The sequence below is a fragment of the Polypterus senegalus genome, chromosome 4, assembly GCF_016835505.1.
Source record: "Polypterus senegalus isolate Bchr_013 chromosome 4, ASM1683550v1, whole genome shotgun sequence".
NCBI classification, from domain to species: Eukaryota; Metazoa; Chordata; class Cladistia; order Polypteriformes; family Polypteridae; genus Polypterus; species Polypterus senegalus.
The window spans coordinates 215,580,788-215,600,247 of NC_053157.1; the positions used below are offsets into that span (position 1 = coordinate 215,580,788).

At 38.7% G+C, this 19,460-nt stretch overlaps 2 protein-coding genes across 4 annotated transcripts in view; one reads left to right on the forward strand and one right to left on the reverse strand.

Annotated features, from left to right (window-relative positions):
- Positions 1–10,825, forward strand: part of paip2b (poly(A) binding protein interacting protein 2B) — a 34,209-nt gene extending 23,384 nt beyond the window's left edge. The window contains exons 1-4 of one of the 3 annotated variants that reach the window (XM_039751950.1): positions 4,489–4,558; positions 6,816–7,004; positions 9,208–9,381; positions 10,236–10,825. In XM_039751950.1, coding sequence (XP_039607884.1) covers positions 6,864–7,004; positions 9,208–9,381; positions 10,236–10,292 — 372 coding nt within the window. In that variant the 5' untranslated portion in view covers positions 4,489–4,558; positions 6,816–6,863 and the 3' untranslated portion in view covers positions 10,293–10,825. Of the gene's footprint in view, positions 1–4,488; positions 4,559–6,289; positions 6,457–6,815; positions 7,005–9,207; positions 9,382–10,235 lie in introns of those variants that run through there. The other 2 variants (XM_039751948.1, XM_039751947.1) reach the window with 2 other exon arrangements.
- Positions 10,826–14,036: 3,211 nt separating this feature from the next.
- Positions 14,037–19,460, reverse strand: part of nagk (N-acetylglucosamine kinase) — a 44,978-nt gene continuing 39,554 nt past the window's right edge. The window contains exon 10 of the mRNA XM_039751946.1: positions 14,037–18,314. Coding sequence (XP_039607880.1) covers positions 18,118–18,314 — 197 coding nt within the window. The 3' untranslated portion in view covers positions 14,037–18,117. The remainder of the gene's footprint in view (positions 18,315–19,460) is intronic.

The following is a 19,460-nucleotide window of genomic DNA, read 5'->3' on the forward strand; positions in this document are numbered from 1 at the left end:
AGCAAAACCTGTCTCTCAAGGGAGGCCTTATTTTTCTTCTTCCAACAGCACATTGATCTCTAACTCAAACAGGCTTAGTGATGATCCCTGATGTAAATCAACATTGTCTTTGGATTCTTTTGTAGGACCTACACTACCTTCAGTTGTATTCACTGCTGTTACTGCATCTTTGTACAGCAATTGTATTCAGGTTAGGTTAGGTTGGGAAGCATGCGCAGATACAGTGTGTTGCTGCACCCACCACATGAAGAACCAGCTTGGGATCCTGGTTGGCAACCCCCCCAGACAGACAAGCGGTCCTGTCCCACCCTCCAGAAATGACCCTCTATCTGCCTCAGCCAGGTGTTACGTGGACGCCCCCTTGGCCTGGTCCAGCCACTCAAGTCCCCAACAATGAGGATCTTATGAGCTGGATCACCCTCGGAGAAACGCGCCACATGGCCGTAGTGCCGTAACTGACGCTCCCTCACAATGCAGGTAATGTGCCTCCTTCGGGACTCCATGAGCAACCACTCAATCGACACAAAGTCAAACCAGCAGTACCCAAGGATTCTCCGAAGAGATACAGTACTTAAGGAGACCGGTCTTCGTCTCAGATCACCGGATAGCGTCCATGTTTCGCAACCATATAAGCAAGACAGGAAGCACCAGGACTCTAAAGACTTGGATGTCCGTCCTTTTGCAAAGATGTCAGGAATGCCACACACCCCTTTCCAGCAACCTCATGACCCCCATGCTCTCCCAATCCATCTAGAGGGCAAATTGATCAACTGAGTCGAACGGTCTTCGAAAATTGATAAAGGCAGCAAAGAAACTGTCGATATTCACATTTGCACTCCATGATAAGTGCAAGATAAGTTAAGTACTGCATCTTTAGTACTTTTTCTTGGCGTAAAGCTGAATTGCATTTCGTACACAGATTTTATTGTACTTGGTCTTCTACAACCTTTTCAATAACTATAAAACCAAAGTCAATGATCTTAGTTCCTCTACTTTATTACAATCCATTGCATTCCTTTAAAGATGGAAATGAGGGTATTTTCCCACTATTTCTTTTCAGATTAAGACTATTACTTTCCATATCCAAGTCACTCATTCCTCAAACAAAGGTTTCTGTCTTTCTGCCTGCCCCAGTTTTTTCTTCTAATGGCATTTGCCATCTCAAACTTTGACTTTCATTTCTAGTCCTACTACTTTGAGCATCACTTCATAAGTAAACAAAGTTTCCACAGAATCTAATATTTGTATTCCTCCTATGATAAATCTATCTCTGATATCAACATTAAATTCCTGGAACACATTTCTTTGAATAAGTTATTAATGTAATGTAAGTTTGCTTTTATAAGAATAACAGTTGGCATCCGACATGTTTGAATAGTGTATCACCAAATAGCTTTCTGCTGTAGAAATGCAGTGTAATGTGCATGATATAATGACCCTGTAAACCTGTGATGGAAAATGAAAAGTGCTATATGCACTTTGTCAGTTCACTGTTATATGTAATAAAAAGAAGCTGAACGCGTTTGGTTTGATGAGAAGCAGGTCTTGGTCTCCTCGAACATAACAAAAGAACAATCAAGTTGTTGATGACTGGGTAGATCAATCAAGTTGTTGATGACTGGGTAAATTTAATTTTGATGAAAGACTGTGAGTTCATAAGATATTTAAATAAACAAATTTACTTGAGACTGGCTGGAGAAAACAAAAATCCGTTTTGGTTAATGTTCACACCACTAAAGTGGCAGTGGAAGAGTCTTGCAGTGTATTTTGCCAGAGGTGTTTGCTTTTTATTTTGTTAGTTTTGTTCAGACTTGATCAGTTACTGCTTGAGAGGATTTAAGGCTTTGAAAGATCCTAAACAAAAAATCCAGATGGAAAATAATTTGCTATGTGAATCAAACTTTGTCCATGACATTTTACCAACCCCTCCTTGTGTGTCTCAGCCTCTTTTGTTGGGCTCTTCCTCTGTAAGTCGTGTTCCTTTAGCGTCCCAACATCACCGTAGATTATTTGCAATGTTGTTGTTGTAATGCTGTACAATAATCCCTCGCTATATCGCGCTTCGACTTTCGCAGCTTCACTCTATCGCAGATTTTATATGTAAGCATATCTAAATATATAAAGCAGATTTTTTGCTGCTTCACGGATTTCTGCGGACAATGGGTCTTTTTACTTCTGGTACATGCTTCCTCAGTTGGTTTGCCCAGTTGATTTCATACAAGGGGCGCTATTGGCGGATGGCTGAAAAGCTACCCATTCGGAGCACGGAGTTAAGTTCCTGTGTGCTGATTGGCTCAGCAATGGAGTGCCAAATTCGATTCTGTTGCGTTAACCAGAAAGTCTCGTCTTGCTCATTCAGCATCAACGTGTTTCGCTGTGTAAAGAGTTAACTTTTGTGCTGTTTTGTGTTTATCTTTGTGCATAGTCAAGCCCTTCATTATGGCTCCAAAACGATCTGCTCCTGATACTGCTTCAGGGGCTATGCCCAAGCGCCAATGGAAGATGCTAACGATCGCCAAAAAGGTAAATGTTTTGGATATGTTGAAGGAAGGGAACACCTGTTACCTGTTCTTATTATATAAATTTATTATTATTATTAAACTCCCACTTATTACAAGACCAGCACTAACTTCTCACGTTAGCTGATTCTAAAGACAAGTGCAAAAGAGTCCAGGAGGAGAATAAACTACGACAGTAGGGTTGAAAACACAATTACTGAGCATTGTAAAATAAATAGAATTTGTATGCATTTTAATAACATACAGAACATTAAAGCAACCAAACATAAGTATTAATATTGGAAAAATTATATTGAACTTCAGAAACAGTACCAACAGATCTGGGTTTTGCTCATGAGCTAAGCAAATTGACTTGATTCAATGAAAAACAGCAGCATGCCCTTTGGTGGTCTAAGCTTTTTTCCACTTCTGCAGTTGTCTGCTTGTATAAACTTTTCTAATCCCAACACTTCCAACTTTGACAATATTTCTTAAAGTTTTTGCAGGACCAGTGAGGAAAAAAAGCAAAAGTATAAGATTAAAGAGTAAACATAGCTGCTTTGCAATGATGTATAACATATGAGTATTTCTTTGATGCCCATGAAGAAACTGGTGTTTATCTGACAAATCCAAATAAACTCCTAGCCCACAATGCATTTTGGGGAAGCTTATTTGCATGACACTTGGAGCCTGCTGTTGGTTCTTATGAGATACATTTTGGAAGTAAGAACTGCCAGTTTGAAGACACTGTATTGAGTTGATGACAATCTGCAACATGGAGGCAAGTCTGTATGTGTTAGAAAACCAAACCTCTGCTCTTTCAAAGGGTGACTAACTGGCCATTTTAAAAAAAGTCAGACTGCATAACAACCTGGAGGATACTTGTCTAAGACAACAGAGACTGGAATAATTGCAAATGCTTATCTGCAAACTCTCGCAGTGTATTTGCTCTATCGCACAATCGCTGTGGCATAAGGAAACAAATGTTAACCACTTGAAGCGAAACATTTGCAGTTTTTTTTTTTTTAAACTGGATAAATGCCTGATGTGTGAAACAAAGGTCTTCGTTACTGAGTGAAAACCTTGTGCACACTTGCAGCAGGCTGTACAACTGCTGCTGTTTTTGAATCGGTGGGGTATAACAGTAGGTAAACAAATAACTATGCATTGTTAATGCAGGCAAAGTTTAGTGTTTTGAAGCACATGGAAATGTATACCATGTACCTTTTTAACCCTTAATTCATTACTGTCATTGTGCATATCAGTAGTACTAAACCTGCTTTGCTTCAAAGACTTTTCTGCATAATAAAAGTGCAGGTTCATCCAGTACAGATGCATATTTTGAAACTAAATATTGTCCTGTTATGTCTGTGCTCGATTTTATCGGTAAAGCAGTAACGGTAATGACAGCAGGGTGGGCCATTAGAACCTCTGCAAATGAGCTGCATGTGTAATGTCATGTTCTAGTGTATCAAGCCATATCAAAACTTACTCTGGTCATTAAAAATATATTTCACAGAATTGCATTGTTTTGTGAATATGATTGTGTTATTTCGCAAAAATGTTGCCAGTTTGCTAATAGTAGTATTGTGCACAAACACTTTTATTTTACTGAGTAGTAGAAAGCAATTCAGCACAATCATAGCCTACAATCAATGGACTGAAACTGAGCCAATGTTACACTCTTTTATTTGTAATCACATTATTTAGTTTGGATGTTTTTAAAAGTTGTTTTGTGGTCCTTCAACTCTAGCCTTACAATGCCAGGATCTCAAATTTGATTCATAACCTGGTCTGTAATGTTTTTGTCGTTTATCTGTAGATTGCTTGGTATGAGTGAGAGTGCTTCAGTGTGCCTTATGGTGGACTGGCTTGCCATCCAGAGATGGTTTCTGCCATCCACTTCTTGCAAGACACGTCTTCTTCAAGCAACATTTCATTAGAAATGATTAAGCAGATTGGAGGGAAATGCTAAACTACGAGATAAAACATATGTTTGTGACTCTGAAATTGTGACCTTTTACAGGATGCATGGTCAAGAAGGTGTCATGGTTGCCCCAGTAAGTCTGTTTGTTGTTAGTTTCAGCCATCCAAGCTGTCTTGAATTGTATACATTTTCTGCATCTCAGGTAGGTAAGATACTCGAGGAAAAGTGATTCTACACAATAAATGGCAGAATGCCAATCAATTTTATGGTATTCTATTCAGTGAGTTAGTTTAGCCATGAATTCGGTGACTAGTAATAAAGATCAGTGCATTAGTAAAACAGATCTTTTGACAGTCATCTCAGTTGTATTCTGCATTACTGGGCATTCAACCTCTGCAAATGAGGCTGCAGTACTGCAGATGCTGGCAGTATTGTCCAAGGGAGAATTTGATTTATTTTAACATTGGTGCAGTTGTCTGAAGCTGTCTATCAAATTTTATCGTTCTGGGAAATGCAGGAGAAACTCCCAAGAGATGTCATAAGAGAGAAATGATAAATGGCCAACATTTTAACAGTAAATTGTTATCTCATAGGAAGCTGCACATGTGACAAGTCCGAAGCAGAACACTAATAACTGAGAGAGACAAAAGAACAAAGAAAGACACTACAGTGTGGTGTGGAGAGGTTGGTTATTAGTTTTTCCAAGGCAGCTCAAACTACTGTATGTCCACAATATCAACAAAGATTACCTTAATACTAACTTCAGTATCAGTACTAATGACAAACACACTGCAAGACCAAAAACTTTGTAAGAGTAACGATAGAAAGTGAATGTTTTATACTGTATAAAGGTACTTTTTCTAGTGTTTGTTTAAATCTGTTGTGCACTAAATAAGAGACAGTTGTCTTGAGGTGTGTACTGCATTGAGAACAATGGGTTAAATTGCAGGCAATATGGCTTAGGAGATAATGTACTGTACTTTAAATTTAGAGTGCTGCTAATTCATTTGTCATCACTGACTCTGATGAAGAAGCAGCTTTTTTTTTTGGGTTTGGTGTGTGGAAGGTAAAGTACATGAACCTTGATAATTTACCTGGCTTTCTGCATTAACTGGTCATAGTGTTGATTTTACCTTTTAAAATGGTCAGCTATAAAGGCAGCATGTTTAGCATCATAAAGAGTTTCTCATACTACAGAAACCAGGTTAGGCTTCTTTTCTGAGGCTCAGGTTTTATCTCTCTAGCTGTGTCTAGGTGTCTTAATTTCTGGAGAACGCTTTCAAAGGTGATGAATTTCACCAGGACATCATTCAGATGTTAGCCCACGGAAAGCCTGTGAACAAGTGAGCCGCCAGCAGCAGCAGCAACAAGCTGCTTACTCAAATGTTAAAATATAGAGAAAATGACAGCTGAAGGATGTGGTAATATCCCTCTCTTAATATTGTTTTCAAATATTTGATAGTACAGTTGCATGGTAAATGATATAAATCCGTGTGTGTATATATACCACTACTTTTCTTCCTCATTCTCTGTGTAATGAGACTATTCCACTTATTTGCTATATGAAAAACTGTCTGGCCTTCAGCACAAAACCTTTTTGTTTGTTTCTCTCAAGATCCTTGCATTGAAAAAGGAGCTTGGTTTTTCATGTTATATACTGTAATTTTCATGTACAAGCATATTTTTCTATATATGGAAAAATGCTAACTAAATCCATTGGTGAATATATAAATGTAGCAAAAAAGGTAAAAAAAACCTCCTTTTATCATGATAAATGAAAGCATAAATCACATATGGACTTCCTAATTATTGAATGTATACTGAATGTAACTTTTTTTTAAAGCAGTTGTCAAAGAAAGGCTTGATTTTATACGTCTTTGGAGAAACGGCTCTGGCGTCACTATATGCATCATTATCAAGTAATGGGTAACACGCATCAAATTGCTGCACAGAAGGAACAAATCTCAAAAAAGAAAGCACCAAAATACGGACAAAACTACTAACTGAATTACCACTCGCAAAATAAGAACGGTAATCAAAGAAATTTCAAATGTTCAATACACGCTTGTAACTTTGTGATAAAAACTGCGAAGGAACACTGCTGCAAGAAAGACATTCGTCCACTAAAAATAAATACCAAAACAAAATTCATTTTATTAATGTTTCATAGAAAGCATATCTGTTTCCTGTAAATTTTTGAAAGTAATTGAAGTTTGCTTTGTAACCTGTTACCAACCTTCTGAACCCCCATTGCAACTCTGCAAGGATTACAGTGTAGGTTTTGTGAAATTCCTTGCAATAAGACAGGCTGGTAATGGTAATTGTAGTTGAGTGTCTACCCAGTCAGTTGCACAGGAAATCTATTTATTTTTCTTCTTTTTTTCTTTAAGCGTATATAGCTTCCTTGCCTCCTTTTGTGGCCAGCAGATCTCAGTAAAATGAACGGGCCTGTTGCAAAGACTCCAGCAAATACACCTGTAACAAAGGAAGAACTCGTCACCAATGGCCATGGTGAAGGCAATTCTAACCCTTTTGAGGAGTACATGTGGATGGAAAACGAGGAGGACTATAACAGGCAGGTTAGTCGATAGTAACAGGTGGTGTTGGCGAGATATGTGTATGTATATACTGTGTGTGTGTGTGTGTGTGTGTGTGTAATATATATATACACACACGTGGACAAAATTGTTGGTACCCTTCAGTCAATGAAAGAAAAACTCAAAATGGTCACAGAAATAACTTTAATCTGACAAAAGTAATAATAAATAAAAATTCTATGAAATTTAACCAATGAAAGTCAGACATTGATTTTCAACCATGCTTCAACAGAATTATTTAAAAAAAATAAACTCATGAAACAGGCCTGGACAAAAATGATGGTACCCCTAACTTAATATTTTGTTGCACAACCTTTTGAGGCAATCACTGCAATCAAACGATTCCTGTAACTGTCAATGAGACTTCTGCACTTCTCAGCAGGTATTTTGGCCCACTCCTCATGAGCAAACTGCTCCAGTTGTCTCAGGTTTGAAGGGTGCCTTTTCCAGACGGCATGTTTCAGCTCTTTCCAAAGATGCTCAATAGGATTGAGGTCAGGGCTCATAGAAGGCCACTTTAGAATAGTCCAATGTTTTCCTCTTAGCCATTCTTGGGTGTTTTTAGCTGTGTGTTTTGGGTCATTGTCCTGTTGCAAGACCCATGACCTGCGACTGAGACCAAGCTTTCTGACACTGGCCAGCACATTTCTCTCTAGAATCCCTTGATAGTCTTGAGATTTCATTGTACCCTGCACAGATTCAAGACACCCTGTGCCAGATGCAGCAAAGCAGCCCCAGAACATAACAGAGCCTCCTCCATGTTTCACAGAAGGGACAGTGTTCTTTTCTTGATATGCTTCATTTTTCCGTCTGTGAACATAGAGCTGATGTGCCTTGGCAAAAGTTCAATTTTGTCTCATCTGTCCATAGGACATTCTCCCAGAATCTTTGTGGCTTGTCCACATGTAGTTTGGCAAATTCCAGTCTGGCTTTTTTATGATTTGTTTTCAACAATGGTGTCCTCCTTGGTCGTCTCCCATGAAGTCCACTTTGGCTCAAACAACGACGGATGGTGCGATCTGACACTGATGTTCCTTGAGCTTGAAGTTCACCTTGGATCTCTTTAGAAGTTTTTCTGGGCTCTTTTGTTACCATTCATATTATCCGTCTCTTTGATTTGTCATCAATTTTCCTCCTGCGGCCACGTCCAGGGAGGTTGGCTACAGTCCCATGGATCTTAAATTTCTGAATAATATGTGCAACTGTAGTCACAGGAACATCAAGCTGCTTCGAGATGGTCTTATAGCCTTTACCTTTGACATGCTTGTCTATAATTTTCTTTCTAATCTCCTGAGACAACTCTTTCCTTCGCTTCCTCTGGTCCATGTTGAGTGTGGTACACACCATGTCACCAAACAACACAGTGACTACCTGGAGCCCTATATATAGGTCCACTGACTGATTACAAGATTGTAGACACCTGTGATGCTAATTAGTGGACACACCTTGGATTAACATGTCCCTTTGGTCACATTATTTTCAGTCTTTTCTAGGGGTACCATCATTTTTGTCCAGGCCTGTTTCATGAGTTTATTTTTTAAATAATTCTGTTGAAGCATGGTTGAAAATCAATGTCTGACTTTCATTGGTTAAATTTCATAGAATTTTTATTTATTATTACTTTTGTCAGATTAAAGTTATTTCAAAGTATCGAAGCTCAAAGAAAATGAAAAATTTTGAAAGGTACCTTACAAAATGAGCAAAATAATAAAGGCAATCAATTAAATAAGTTGTTGATAATATGTTTTGACTTGTTATACACCCACTTTAAGTGACACTTGTGTGAAATTGAAATGTGAGCCATCAAAAATATCAATTCAGTACTTTTAAATTAACAGTAGTGCTGTTAGTGTACTCGCAATGCTTATCTTTGTAAAAAGTCATTGTGCCTCCAGATATTTTAGTGTCTGTGTGTATTATTTTATATATATATATATATATATATATATAGATATAGATATAGATATATAGATATATATATATATATATAGATTCTGTTAGGATCAGCTCTGTAGTTTCTCTATTTGTTCATAATGCAATAATGTAAGGCTATAGTAACTCTGCAGCAATGTCAATGTGGTTTTTATTTGAAAAGTGAAATAACTGTATTGTGAATTAGCTATGACCATTTAACCTAAAAGCTGACCTTGACAAGTCTGGTTTTGTCACTTGAATCTCTCCTTAGGTAGAGGAGGAGCTGTTAGAACAGGAGTTCCTTGAGCGCTGCTTTCAGGAAATGCTTGATGAAGAAGACCAGGACTGGTTCATTCCAGCGCGGGATCTACCTGCAGGGATGGGACAGATCCAGCAGCAGCTTAATGGGCTGTCGGTCAGCGACACTGAAAAGCAGGAAATTGTGGTGAGTTTACTCAGCAGTGCATATGCTGCAGTGACAGAAAACCTTTGGAGAGCACATACATGCAGGAAGTATTTGTCATGTTACAACTCTCAGACCCACTGCAGAACTAGGAGCACTCTGATTTGGTTTAAAAAAAAAAAGTAGTACAGTGATAACATATTAAAGAATTTTGCTTAAAATTAGAACAATTTATTTTTTAAATCACTGTATTGGATTGGATTTATCACAGTTTTGTCAAGTTAGAATTTATTATAAGACGATTTATGGAATTGAGGCAGTCGGTTCATAACCATGGCTTATGCACATGTCGAACATCCTCAACCAAGGTCTTGCCTCTGTGTGTGTGTGTGTGTGTAATATACAATATATAATATACACACACATTTTTTTAATTTATTCATCTTATACAATTTCTTGTATTAGTAATTCATTTTTCACATACCCTTGGGGTCAGAGTGCAGGGTCAGCCATTGTACAGTGCCCCTGGAGCAATTGCAGGTTAAGGGCCTTGCTCAAAGACCCAGCAGAGGAGGATCCCTTTTGGCAGTAATCTGATTCGAGCCAGCAACCTTCTGGATACTAGCGCAGATCCTTGGCTTCAGAGCCATGACTCTGCCTTTATTCATACCTGTCAGATGACCTCCATTCTGTTTTTTTAGTCTTGGTGGAAATGCAGCTTTATATTTAAGTTTTCCATATCCAGATTTGCTGTCCATTTCTTTATTGCCTGAAGGTCCTTCTGTATGAATAATTACAAAGTTTTGCATTGCATTATTTGAAGTAAGTTTTAAGCAAATATTGTTTCATTGTGTACTCCTCTTCCTAATGTGTTTTTTGTTTGTCTTTATCCACAGCGTAAAAGCAGTTTAAATCCTGAGGCAAAAGAATTTGTACCTGGAGTCAAGTATTAGAAGATCTGGAATTGTCACAAAAATAATAAAAACAAACAAACAAAAAAAAATCGGGGAAGAAAAGGCAAGACACTGTCTGGTATAACATCAGGCACACTGCACACAACTTTTTTGAGTGGGATTCTGGGCCACAATGAAACTCCAGTTTTTTTTTTTTTTTTTTTTTTTCTTTCTTGTATTGTCTCTTTTTGATATGGAGAATGGGTGGGCAGTCTTCACACCAGTTTAAGAGAATTAAGTAACAATGCAGTTTATGCACAGGCTACGGGACACTGAAGCTTTGTACGCACAGGCAAAAAAGTGAGTCTGCAGCATAGAAACAAATTCACACAGGGAATATGACATTTTCAAGATGGCTTCATTTTTATTTTCCTGGGGCAAGGCAGAGCCAATGACCCGGGAAATCTGGTCTGTTTTATCTGAAACTCTAAATATCATGAAACATTGGAGGAATGGCATAAAACCTGTGGTTCATTCAAACTTCTAAAAGAAGGTACCATAAAGTGTAATAATAAAAGGCACCAAAAATGATAGTTTCTTGTTTCTCAACTAGCTTTGACTCAATTGTGGGTGTTAAGAAGGTAAAGTAAAACTGACACATACTTTTGGTGTTGTACTCCTATTGTATTAGTCATTTTATAAACAGACTACCAAATTCCCCCAGCTGACTTAAAAGGGACTGACATGGGTGAGTATAATTTGCAACCAGCACCTAAAGTGCCATAGATATTATCATTTGGTAGTGTAATGGCAGTTTGGCCTGTAGTTTTGTCACAGACATAACAGAAAAGTGCTGTAGAGCTGAAGGTACTTTTTACACGTGGTAAGAAATGCATCACTGGAGGGCCTTTGCCTCCCGCTGTACATGATTGTTGGATATGTTAAGAACTCTGGAAGGTTGAGTTTTAAGATGAGGATTTGCTTCACGAACGTATGAATTGTTTTAGCATCAACACTTTTAACAAACCACCTTGCTAGTAATTAATTACTAAATTACAAGGGGTAAGAATTCAGTGTTCTAGTTGATACAGAACTGGATTAATTACAGAAACCAGTGGATTTCTTAAAGTGAAAAGGAGGTCTGCTCTGCATGTGTCCTTATAACAAATGTATACTGGTTATGTTTTCTGACCGGTTGTAGCAAATGGTTTACCAAGTAAATCTGCAATCTGTTGTGTCATTACAATTGAATCTGGGCTGAGGTATAGGCAAACATGTTTTTGGAAAACATTTTGGAAGGTTTTTTTTTTTGGGGTAGGAAATGAGTCCTGCACCTGTGTACACACATGGACACGTATACATGCTATACTCTTTGTGTAGCTAGATTGGTCTTGGTAGCCTTAAATAAGTAGCAACTTACTCCAGCCAAACTCTAGGCTCAGTTGCTATCCCTGTGCGTGGTACGTCCATTTTGACCTGGTCAGTTGTCTACTTTTGAGTTGAAATAGTACAATTGATTGTTCCACACAGTTGACTCATAAATGACAGGAAATTGTTTTTCTCTTCTTTTTCTCTCTGTGTGATGAGGGTGACAGCTGTTTTTATTTTTTCATGGCCATTTCATAAACACAGTATTGGCTCCCTCCCTGACAGGACACATCAGTGTAAGTATATGGATCATGAGGCCATTTTCTGGCAGTTCAAATGAAATTCATTGTAGCTCGTTTTTTGTTGAGTTTTGCTCAACTGGATGTTTCTTTTTGACTTGAAGGCCCAGTGTTTTGTGTGTAAGGATGTGAAGTGGATGAGTGGCAGGGGCCTGAGGGAGTTCTTGCTGTTGCCGAACACATCCATCCATCTTCCAACCCCACTTAGCTAGAGCACAGCTACAGTGAAGATGGAGCCTATACCAGCAAGCATCTGGCACAAGGCAGGCACAGTCCATAGCCAGTGCACACCAACACACATTGCCATTTCACCTATCCTGCCCATCTTGGAATAGGAGAGGAAGCTTATGTAGACAAGGGGAGAACATGCAGACTCCACACAGGGCATACAAGGTGTGAATCCTGGCTATCATCTTGTGAGGCAGCAGCACTACCACTGTGTTGCCTGTCTTAAACATTTTCATTAAATAAAGGTACGTTGAGGTAGTGTTTTAGGTTTAGGAGTTTCAGGTGTGGTAGTTCTGCTCACTAATTGTGGCACCAGAGGCGCTCTGAGTGTTGCATGTAGTGTAGTCTAACGCAAGCATGGAAGAATTTCACTTAACTATAAATGTTGATGGGGTCAACTGTCACCTGTTATGTGTGAGAATATGAAGGCGGAAGGAGTTCAGTACAGGGGGAAGTACAGAGGTGTGTTTCAGCAGGTGCCATTGCTTAATGAAACCGGTGAGCTCTGAAAATGGGCATACACCCTTGTGAGTACACTACTGGGTTTGGACAACGGCATACAAACACACGAGTTGGTCGCATGTAAACTCCTAACTCGCCTTCCACCCTTTTTTTCCCTTTACACACTTTAACAACTGACCATTTTTTGCATTCCGTTGGATGAATTCTCTATGCAAGGAATACTTCACATGGTCCATTAAAAAGCTGTGTGGTATAGGAGACCAGGTCCATGTAACAGACTAAACAAGTTCACAGAATGGATGGTTGGAAGACAGGAACTATTTGTGAGATATAATTGGAAATATCTGGACTGGAGAGCAGATACAATTGCAGCTTTACCAGCACTAGATAACAAGTCCAAGCAGTATGTGCTTTTAAAGAGAGTCAGGCTAGCATTGCAGGAAGGTGTGCACTGCTGCACAGCAGTGGCCACATTCACCCTGACTATTTTGCATGAGCAGAACATTATTTAGCCTCTTTGAGGAAGTGGAAGCAAAAGACCAAGATTCATGTATTTCTAGTAATAGTGTATATTGACACCTCACCTGGTACTGGTTCCTGCTATCAGGACAGGCACCGGCTTCCCAAGAGCCAAACCTGAAGAAGTATCAGTGGCTGACTGGATGGATACTTGTTGATATTTAGAGCTGCCTTGGAAAAGAAATCAACGAAACACTTCTTAAGCTGAGGAGTGCTCAGAGTATTTGGCACACAGAGTAGAGTGTCACCGACAGTCTGCTGGTAATATTCTAGAAAAGCTGTTTGCTTTTTAACCACCCCTATTAAATTTGGTACACATTTCTTGAAAGCAGTCTATGGATTAGTTTACCGTTTCAAATGTACTTTGAATGGGTTTACTTTAACTGGTATATTTTATACTTTCCAGAAGCCACCCATGATCACAAAACTGATCCCCAGTACAAGTTAGTGTATCTTAACAGATGGTGAAGGTGACCTGCACAAATTTGTCACACCAGCTCATTTCTCCTGCCGTTTGAGACTGAACCACACAAGTTGCATTATCATTGCAGCTATGACTTGTGCATACAGTGAAGTGAATGTTCATGAACTCTGAATATGTGTTATGCAAAAAATAACCTCACGGCTGCATTCTCTACAAGTTGTAATGATTCAATATTTTTATGACAATTTACCAGCAAAGCACCACACTTAATGGCTGTCTATTTTGGTCCACTGCAGCTTGAGATTTCAGCAGAGATCATCATTCTCCTAACAGGTAATACTTTCAATTTTTTTAAATTTTTTTTTAAACCATATATTGAACTGCAGTTAAGCATAAACCTCCACAACCAACAACAAGCAGTAACACGTCAGTTGATGGCGAGTTTTATATTATTTCACTTGGAAATGTACTGTTTATAAAGAAATTAAAAAATACACAATACTGTAAAGTGCAGTTTTAAAATCTATTTTATATACTCCATTAACAGTCCTTTATAAAATTTGATTCACTGTTACAAAAATAATTCATAAATGTGATGAGACAGATGAAATAACATTTTAAACTACCTTTCCAAGTAGTCAAGTAGATTCCCAAACTCATGCGAATGCTACTCCACGCTTTCATCTTCTGACCTCTTGTAATGTGAAGACCATAACTTTACACTGTACGCAAGATGAGGCCTCACCAGTGCATTGTAAAACTCGAGCGTGACCTCCGACCAATGTCTGGATGAACATCGCGATGAGTTCACTACGCCTCTCAGGTCCTTCAAATATCCCATTGTGGATTCAACTCGGGCATTTTTACTTAAATGTATTGACCTTACATTTAGCTGTCATTGCCTGTACTTTGTCCAGTTCCATCTATGAAGATTCAACTGATTTATAGGTAATACTGTACTAAACTTGGAGGAAGGCAAGATAATGTACAATCATCTTTTTACTTTTATCTGTATCAAGATTGTTCATTTTATTTATATATATATATATATATATATATATATAAAAAAATAAAACCACAACAATACTCCCTGAGAGATGCCATGTTTAACACATAATTCTGAGAAATTTCTCTGTTTCTAAAGTCAACTTTGTATCCATGTATACATAGCACCTTCTCCTATTTATTTTGATTCCTCTCAAGGTTACTTAATCAGAAACCACACCAACAGTACCACTTACACCTATCATATTGTATACTTTTTGCTTCTCATTGAATTCCAGCCTCCCCATCTGAGCCCACACAGTCTACCCACCCAAACTGCCATTTGTTACTCCATCTTTTCCTTAACAACCTTTAGCCATGCTGTATGTTACTCTTACTGGCCTGTAGCTACTTGGAGCAGCCTGATCGCCCTTTCTATATGATGGGACGTGTGTTTGTGTCTGTAGGAATTCCTAGAGAGAACTGTTATGATATATTGGGTTTATATATGTACTCAATAACCTCCTTAAACATGCAGGGATGAATATTACCTAGTACTGGGGCCTCATTTATAAAACAGTGTGGATTAGAGCATGAAAATACCTGTATGTACATGCCAAAAAAAAAAATCAGATCTATAAATCCTGGCACATTTCCACTCCGTTTAGCCTTTATAGATTTCATTTGGCCTAAAACATCCACGATGGAACATGTCAGTGAGCCTCATCCATCGACTGTATAATCTTCATGCTATAGAACCTCATTGGCTAGCAGAGCAGCCTGCCCCATCATGACCCCGCCACCTGCCTTCAGATTATCGGGCTGTGTTCTACAACAGAGAGAACAAATTCATAGACAAGATTTTAGTGCCTCGCCTCAGCATAGTGGGAGTTGGCAAAAAATCATAAGGTGCCATCATCTGAGAGTTTTGTTCACTATCACCTGGCACATGTCTTTCATACAGCCTAACAACCAGGCCACCACACGCAGCATCACTCTGGGAGTCAAAGATGCTTTGCCTCAAAAATCAGTGTTTGTCAGTCTCATCTTGGCATCACAAATAACTTGTGTGTTAATGGAGTGTCACTGCTTACAGTTAACAAAAGCAGCTTCATTCTCACTAGGTTCCCTTATTTAAATGTAAGTGCAGTAAAGTGTTCAGGTTACATTAGGAGAATGTGACACTAATGTATGCATGTACACCCACAGCCAATGAAAACTGAATGTAGAGCCTCACTGGTCACTTAATGGTGTGCAGCACAACAAGTAAGGTGGTTTGAAGCCTGGTTGAGATGCTGCTGACCTGTCAGCCAGTTTCCTGAGAAGTCACAACAGGTAGCTGATATACAAAGATAACAATGCATTTTCAGTGCAAATGTGCAGGATATATCCTCTTAAAAGGGAACTAAAATACATCTGTACATCATACCACATTTTGAGGTGTAATATGTTTGTCACATCAACACGTTATAATAATGGCTCAGTTATATGAATGATTGCACATGCAGGTTGTCATTTTGCTACAATTGCCTACTTCAGGATGAACAGTGTCATCATTTATCAGTCTCCCCAAAATGTTGTGTGCTGATGGGGCAGAGTTGCCATAAATGTATACAAGTTCTCCCATCATGTTTCCTTTTATAAATCCTGATGTTTGCATTGAAAGTTGTGTTCACATAATTCAAGCCTGTTTTTGTGTGTGTGCAAGCTTTATAAACAAGCCCCCCTTGTGATCTGTTTGACTATTTGATCTAAGCAGCACTTCTCTCTATACAGTTTCCAAACCATCAAGTAACTGGTGGGAGGATATTGAATTTCAGATAAATGCTCATTAAAAAAAGAAAAAGTAAAAGAACAGTCATCACTTTGGGTCAACCAATCCACATTATTACTCTCTAAATGCCCTTTTTGCTTTCCTGATTTCCCTTTAAATGGTTGCTCTCAGACTTAATGTGCTTGGACAGAACAGTAGACTGAACTAAAGGATCACATACTGTGTAGTATAATGTCACCTTAATTTTGCTAAAAAAGCAAGACATGGTTCAATAATATAATAAATAGTAGATCAGTGTTAAAAATAATGCCTTAAATCTCTAAAATTCAGTCCCCAAGATGAATGCTGTCAGGACTGGTTATTATTTACCATTTGCAGTGATCACTCTGTTTCACTGAAACAGCAGCACAATAGGAAACGGCCTGCGAGGGTTCAGTTTAGCAGGTATGGTCAGTACTGATGCATGAAGGTGAAGTTCTTTGAGCGATGTCTCCTAGTGGTGACACAGAATAAACACTGAGCTCTAATGGAGGCCATATCTAAAGAGCAGACAGGATTGACCGTTGCCCAATATCTGCACCCACAGTGGGTCTCATTCATGAAATGGGAGCAGGACAGATTTCTGCATGAGATGTTAACAGAAGTAAACTTGTATGTGTTTCGGCCCTCATCCCTATTTAAGTAGCTCTGATCTGACCGTGACTGCTCGGAGGGGGTGCGTTTTTTACAATGTCAGATGAATTTTGCTTATTTGTATAATTCATATTTAGTTCTGTTATATTCATAATGCTACATAGAAGCATTTGAGACAATTTTAAAACTTTTCAAAATATTACAAATTTAACACCTTCTGCAAAAGTAGCTGGCAATCAGGAGTAGCTCCATCAATAAAATAAAGCCCCAAAACACCCATTTCATCTTGAAATTTCTACACAAAAGCCCACCATCTGATTGTGAACGTTTGCAAATTATGGCACAAAGTTCACTTGATTTTAAGGACCCCACAGGTCTGTTCACTGACAGTCACTGGTAGGTGATTTGAGTAATTTGGTTTCATTAATGCAAACTTTTAGATATGAGAAGGTGACAAGTGTGGGATATCCCAGCCCTCTTTAAACAGCATAGTGCAGGTCTGCCCAACAGCACAATTCCCCCAATGCCAGGTGAAGTCAGCTGTTTAAGCCAGTTTTGTACCCATGTATATACTGCACCTTCTCCTATTATCTATGTGCTCTTGCGAGTTTCCTCCCACAGGCTGCTGAAATCAGCTTCTGAAATGGACAAACATCCAGCTTTCTGCCTGAGACAGGTTGTTAGGTGGATCTCCAAAGAGTTCAATACAAATGACACATATGGTAGCATCGTGCTAGACAATGCCAAAGGGTACAACTGCTGGAGAACAAAACGGACACACAACAAAACAATGATTAATTAATGGACTGAACTCTAAACAAGAGCTCCAAAGATTCTGCTGCTTGGTCAGCACCTTTCAGAGAATCAATAGTGGCCAATTTTCAAGTTGTATTAAGAAGATCTAATGCATGAGAACTTGTGTATGGCTTAGCTTTCTTTCAATACAAGAATGATCACCGTCAGTTAAAGTTTTGTCTTCCTGATTGCACCCAAAGAGGGTCTCTACAAATTATTAATGCATTAACTAATTAACCATATTTAAACATTTTTTTCAAGATTGGAGGAGGACATGTTGAGACATTTCTCAAGTGACAGTTTAAGGCTCGGATGTCTAATGAGTAATTTGAGAATTTGTGTTTGGTCCAAATGTAAATGGCTAACAGTATAAGACCCCACCAACCCCATGCCAGTTCTTCAGGGTCCATCTCCTGGCCCATTGAAAGAATGTGTGTAGAAGATTTCTACATTGGCAGCAAAGTCAAGAGGCAGCCTCTGGCCAATGTGTCTAGCACCCAGGCTAGCGCCACCCACTGCTGAGGAGTGCTTCAAGGTCAAGAGGCTGAACCGGATGAAAGATGAGGATGCAGATTTGGCTAGAACTTCAGTGAACCCTAAGAAAGACAAAACAATAATAAAAAAAAAATGTTACACAGTGATTCTCCCTCAAATCAGTTCTTCTTGTTGGCCCATAAACATCCAACAAGTCTATTACCTTTGTGACATCTTATTTAAAAAAAATTGTGGAAGATTTAGCAGCTGATCAATGCTGATTAGACATGCAAGTACAAAGTTCACTGTACTCTGTATACGTGACAAAAAACATAAACCCAAACCTACACTGAGAAACCAAACTGACTGAAATCAAATCACTCCTATGGAGTTCTCAGTGAAAAGCGCCCTCTGTCACTTTTTCACCATTTCACATTTTTCATCTTCATCTCCTATTGCATGAGAACTGTGACTTACTTAATAATGTGGAACAACCTCCTTAAGTAGGTTTCCCTTTAACACTAGAATACCTGAAGCCTACAAGTTCACTCGGCACAAGGCTCCTTTATCTGTGTGTGAGGTCCTTCAGTTGTACCAGGTAAATAATATCTCGTTATTTGGAACACATGCATTTCATGTGTGTTCTGTATCTACAATGATCTAGGTAAGTGTAGGGTGACAGGAAATGCAAGAAATGTTGAACACATACCTAAACAACAAATTTTTTTCATGTTTTAGTACTAACAAAATTTTGACATGAAGAGTATAATGTGTGAAGACTGAAGTCCAAATATCCAATAAACACTTTCACAAAAGGTACATGTATAACAAAACAAGTGCGTTTTTATTCAAGAATATAACCGAAGAAAAAGAAATTCGGTTAGGGTACGACATTGACATGACCGCTTGGGTGGTACAGCAGTAAGAACCGCTGACTCGTAATCAAGAGGTTGCGGGTTTGATCACAGCTGCTTCCCAGAATTAACATTTTGAGTAGAGAGCGGCTCCTATTGTTACTATTATACTGTACAATAAAAACATACATTTGATTTGAGTCTGTAACAGCCGGTGTAAATGTATGGTGCTTATAAAGGTTAGTGTTTTTTATTTTATTCAGTTTTGTTCTCTCAGTCGCGTTGATGCTTGCCCCGATCTGACACTGCTGTTTTCACATAAAGACGTGCTATAACAGAGATGAACTCCAATGAGGATAAGCAGGGTATGCCGAGCTTGCCAAGGTATCCTGCAAAGTTCTGTTTTGTGAAAGT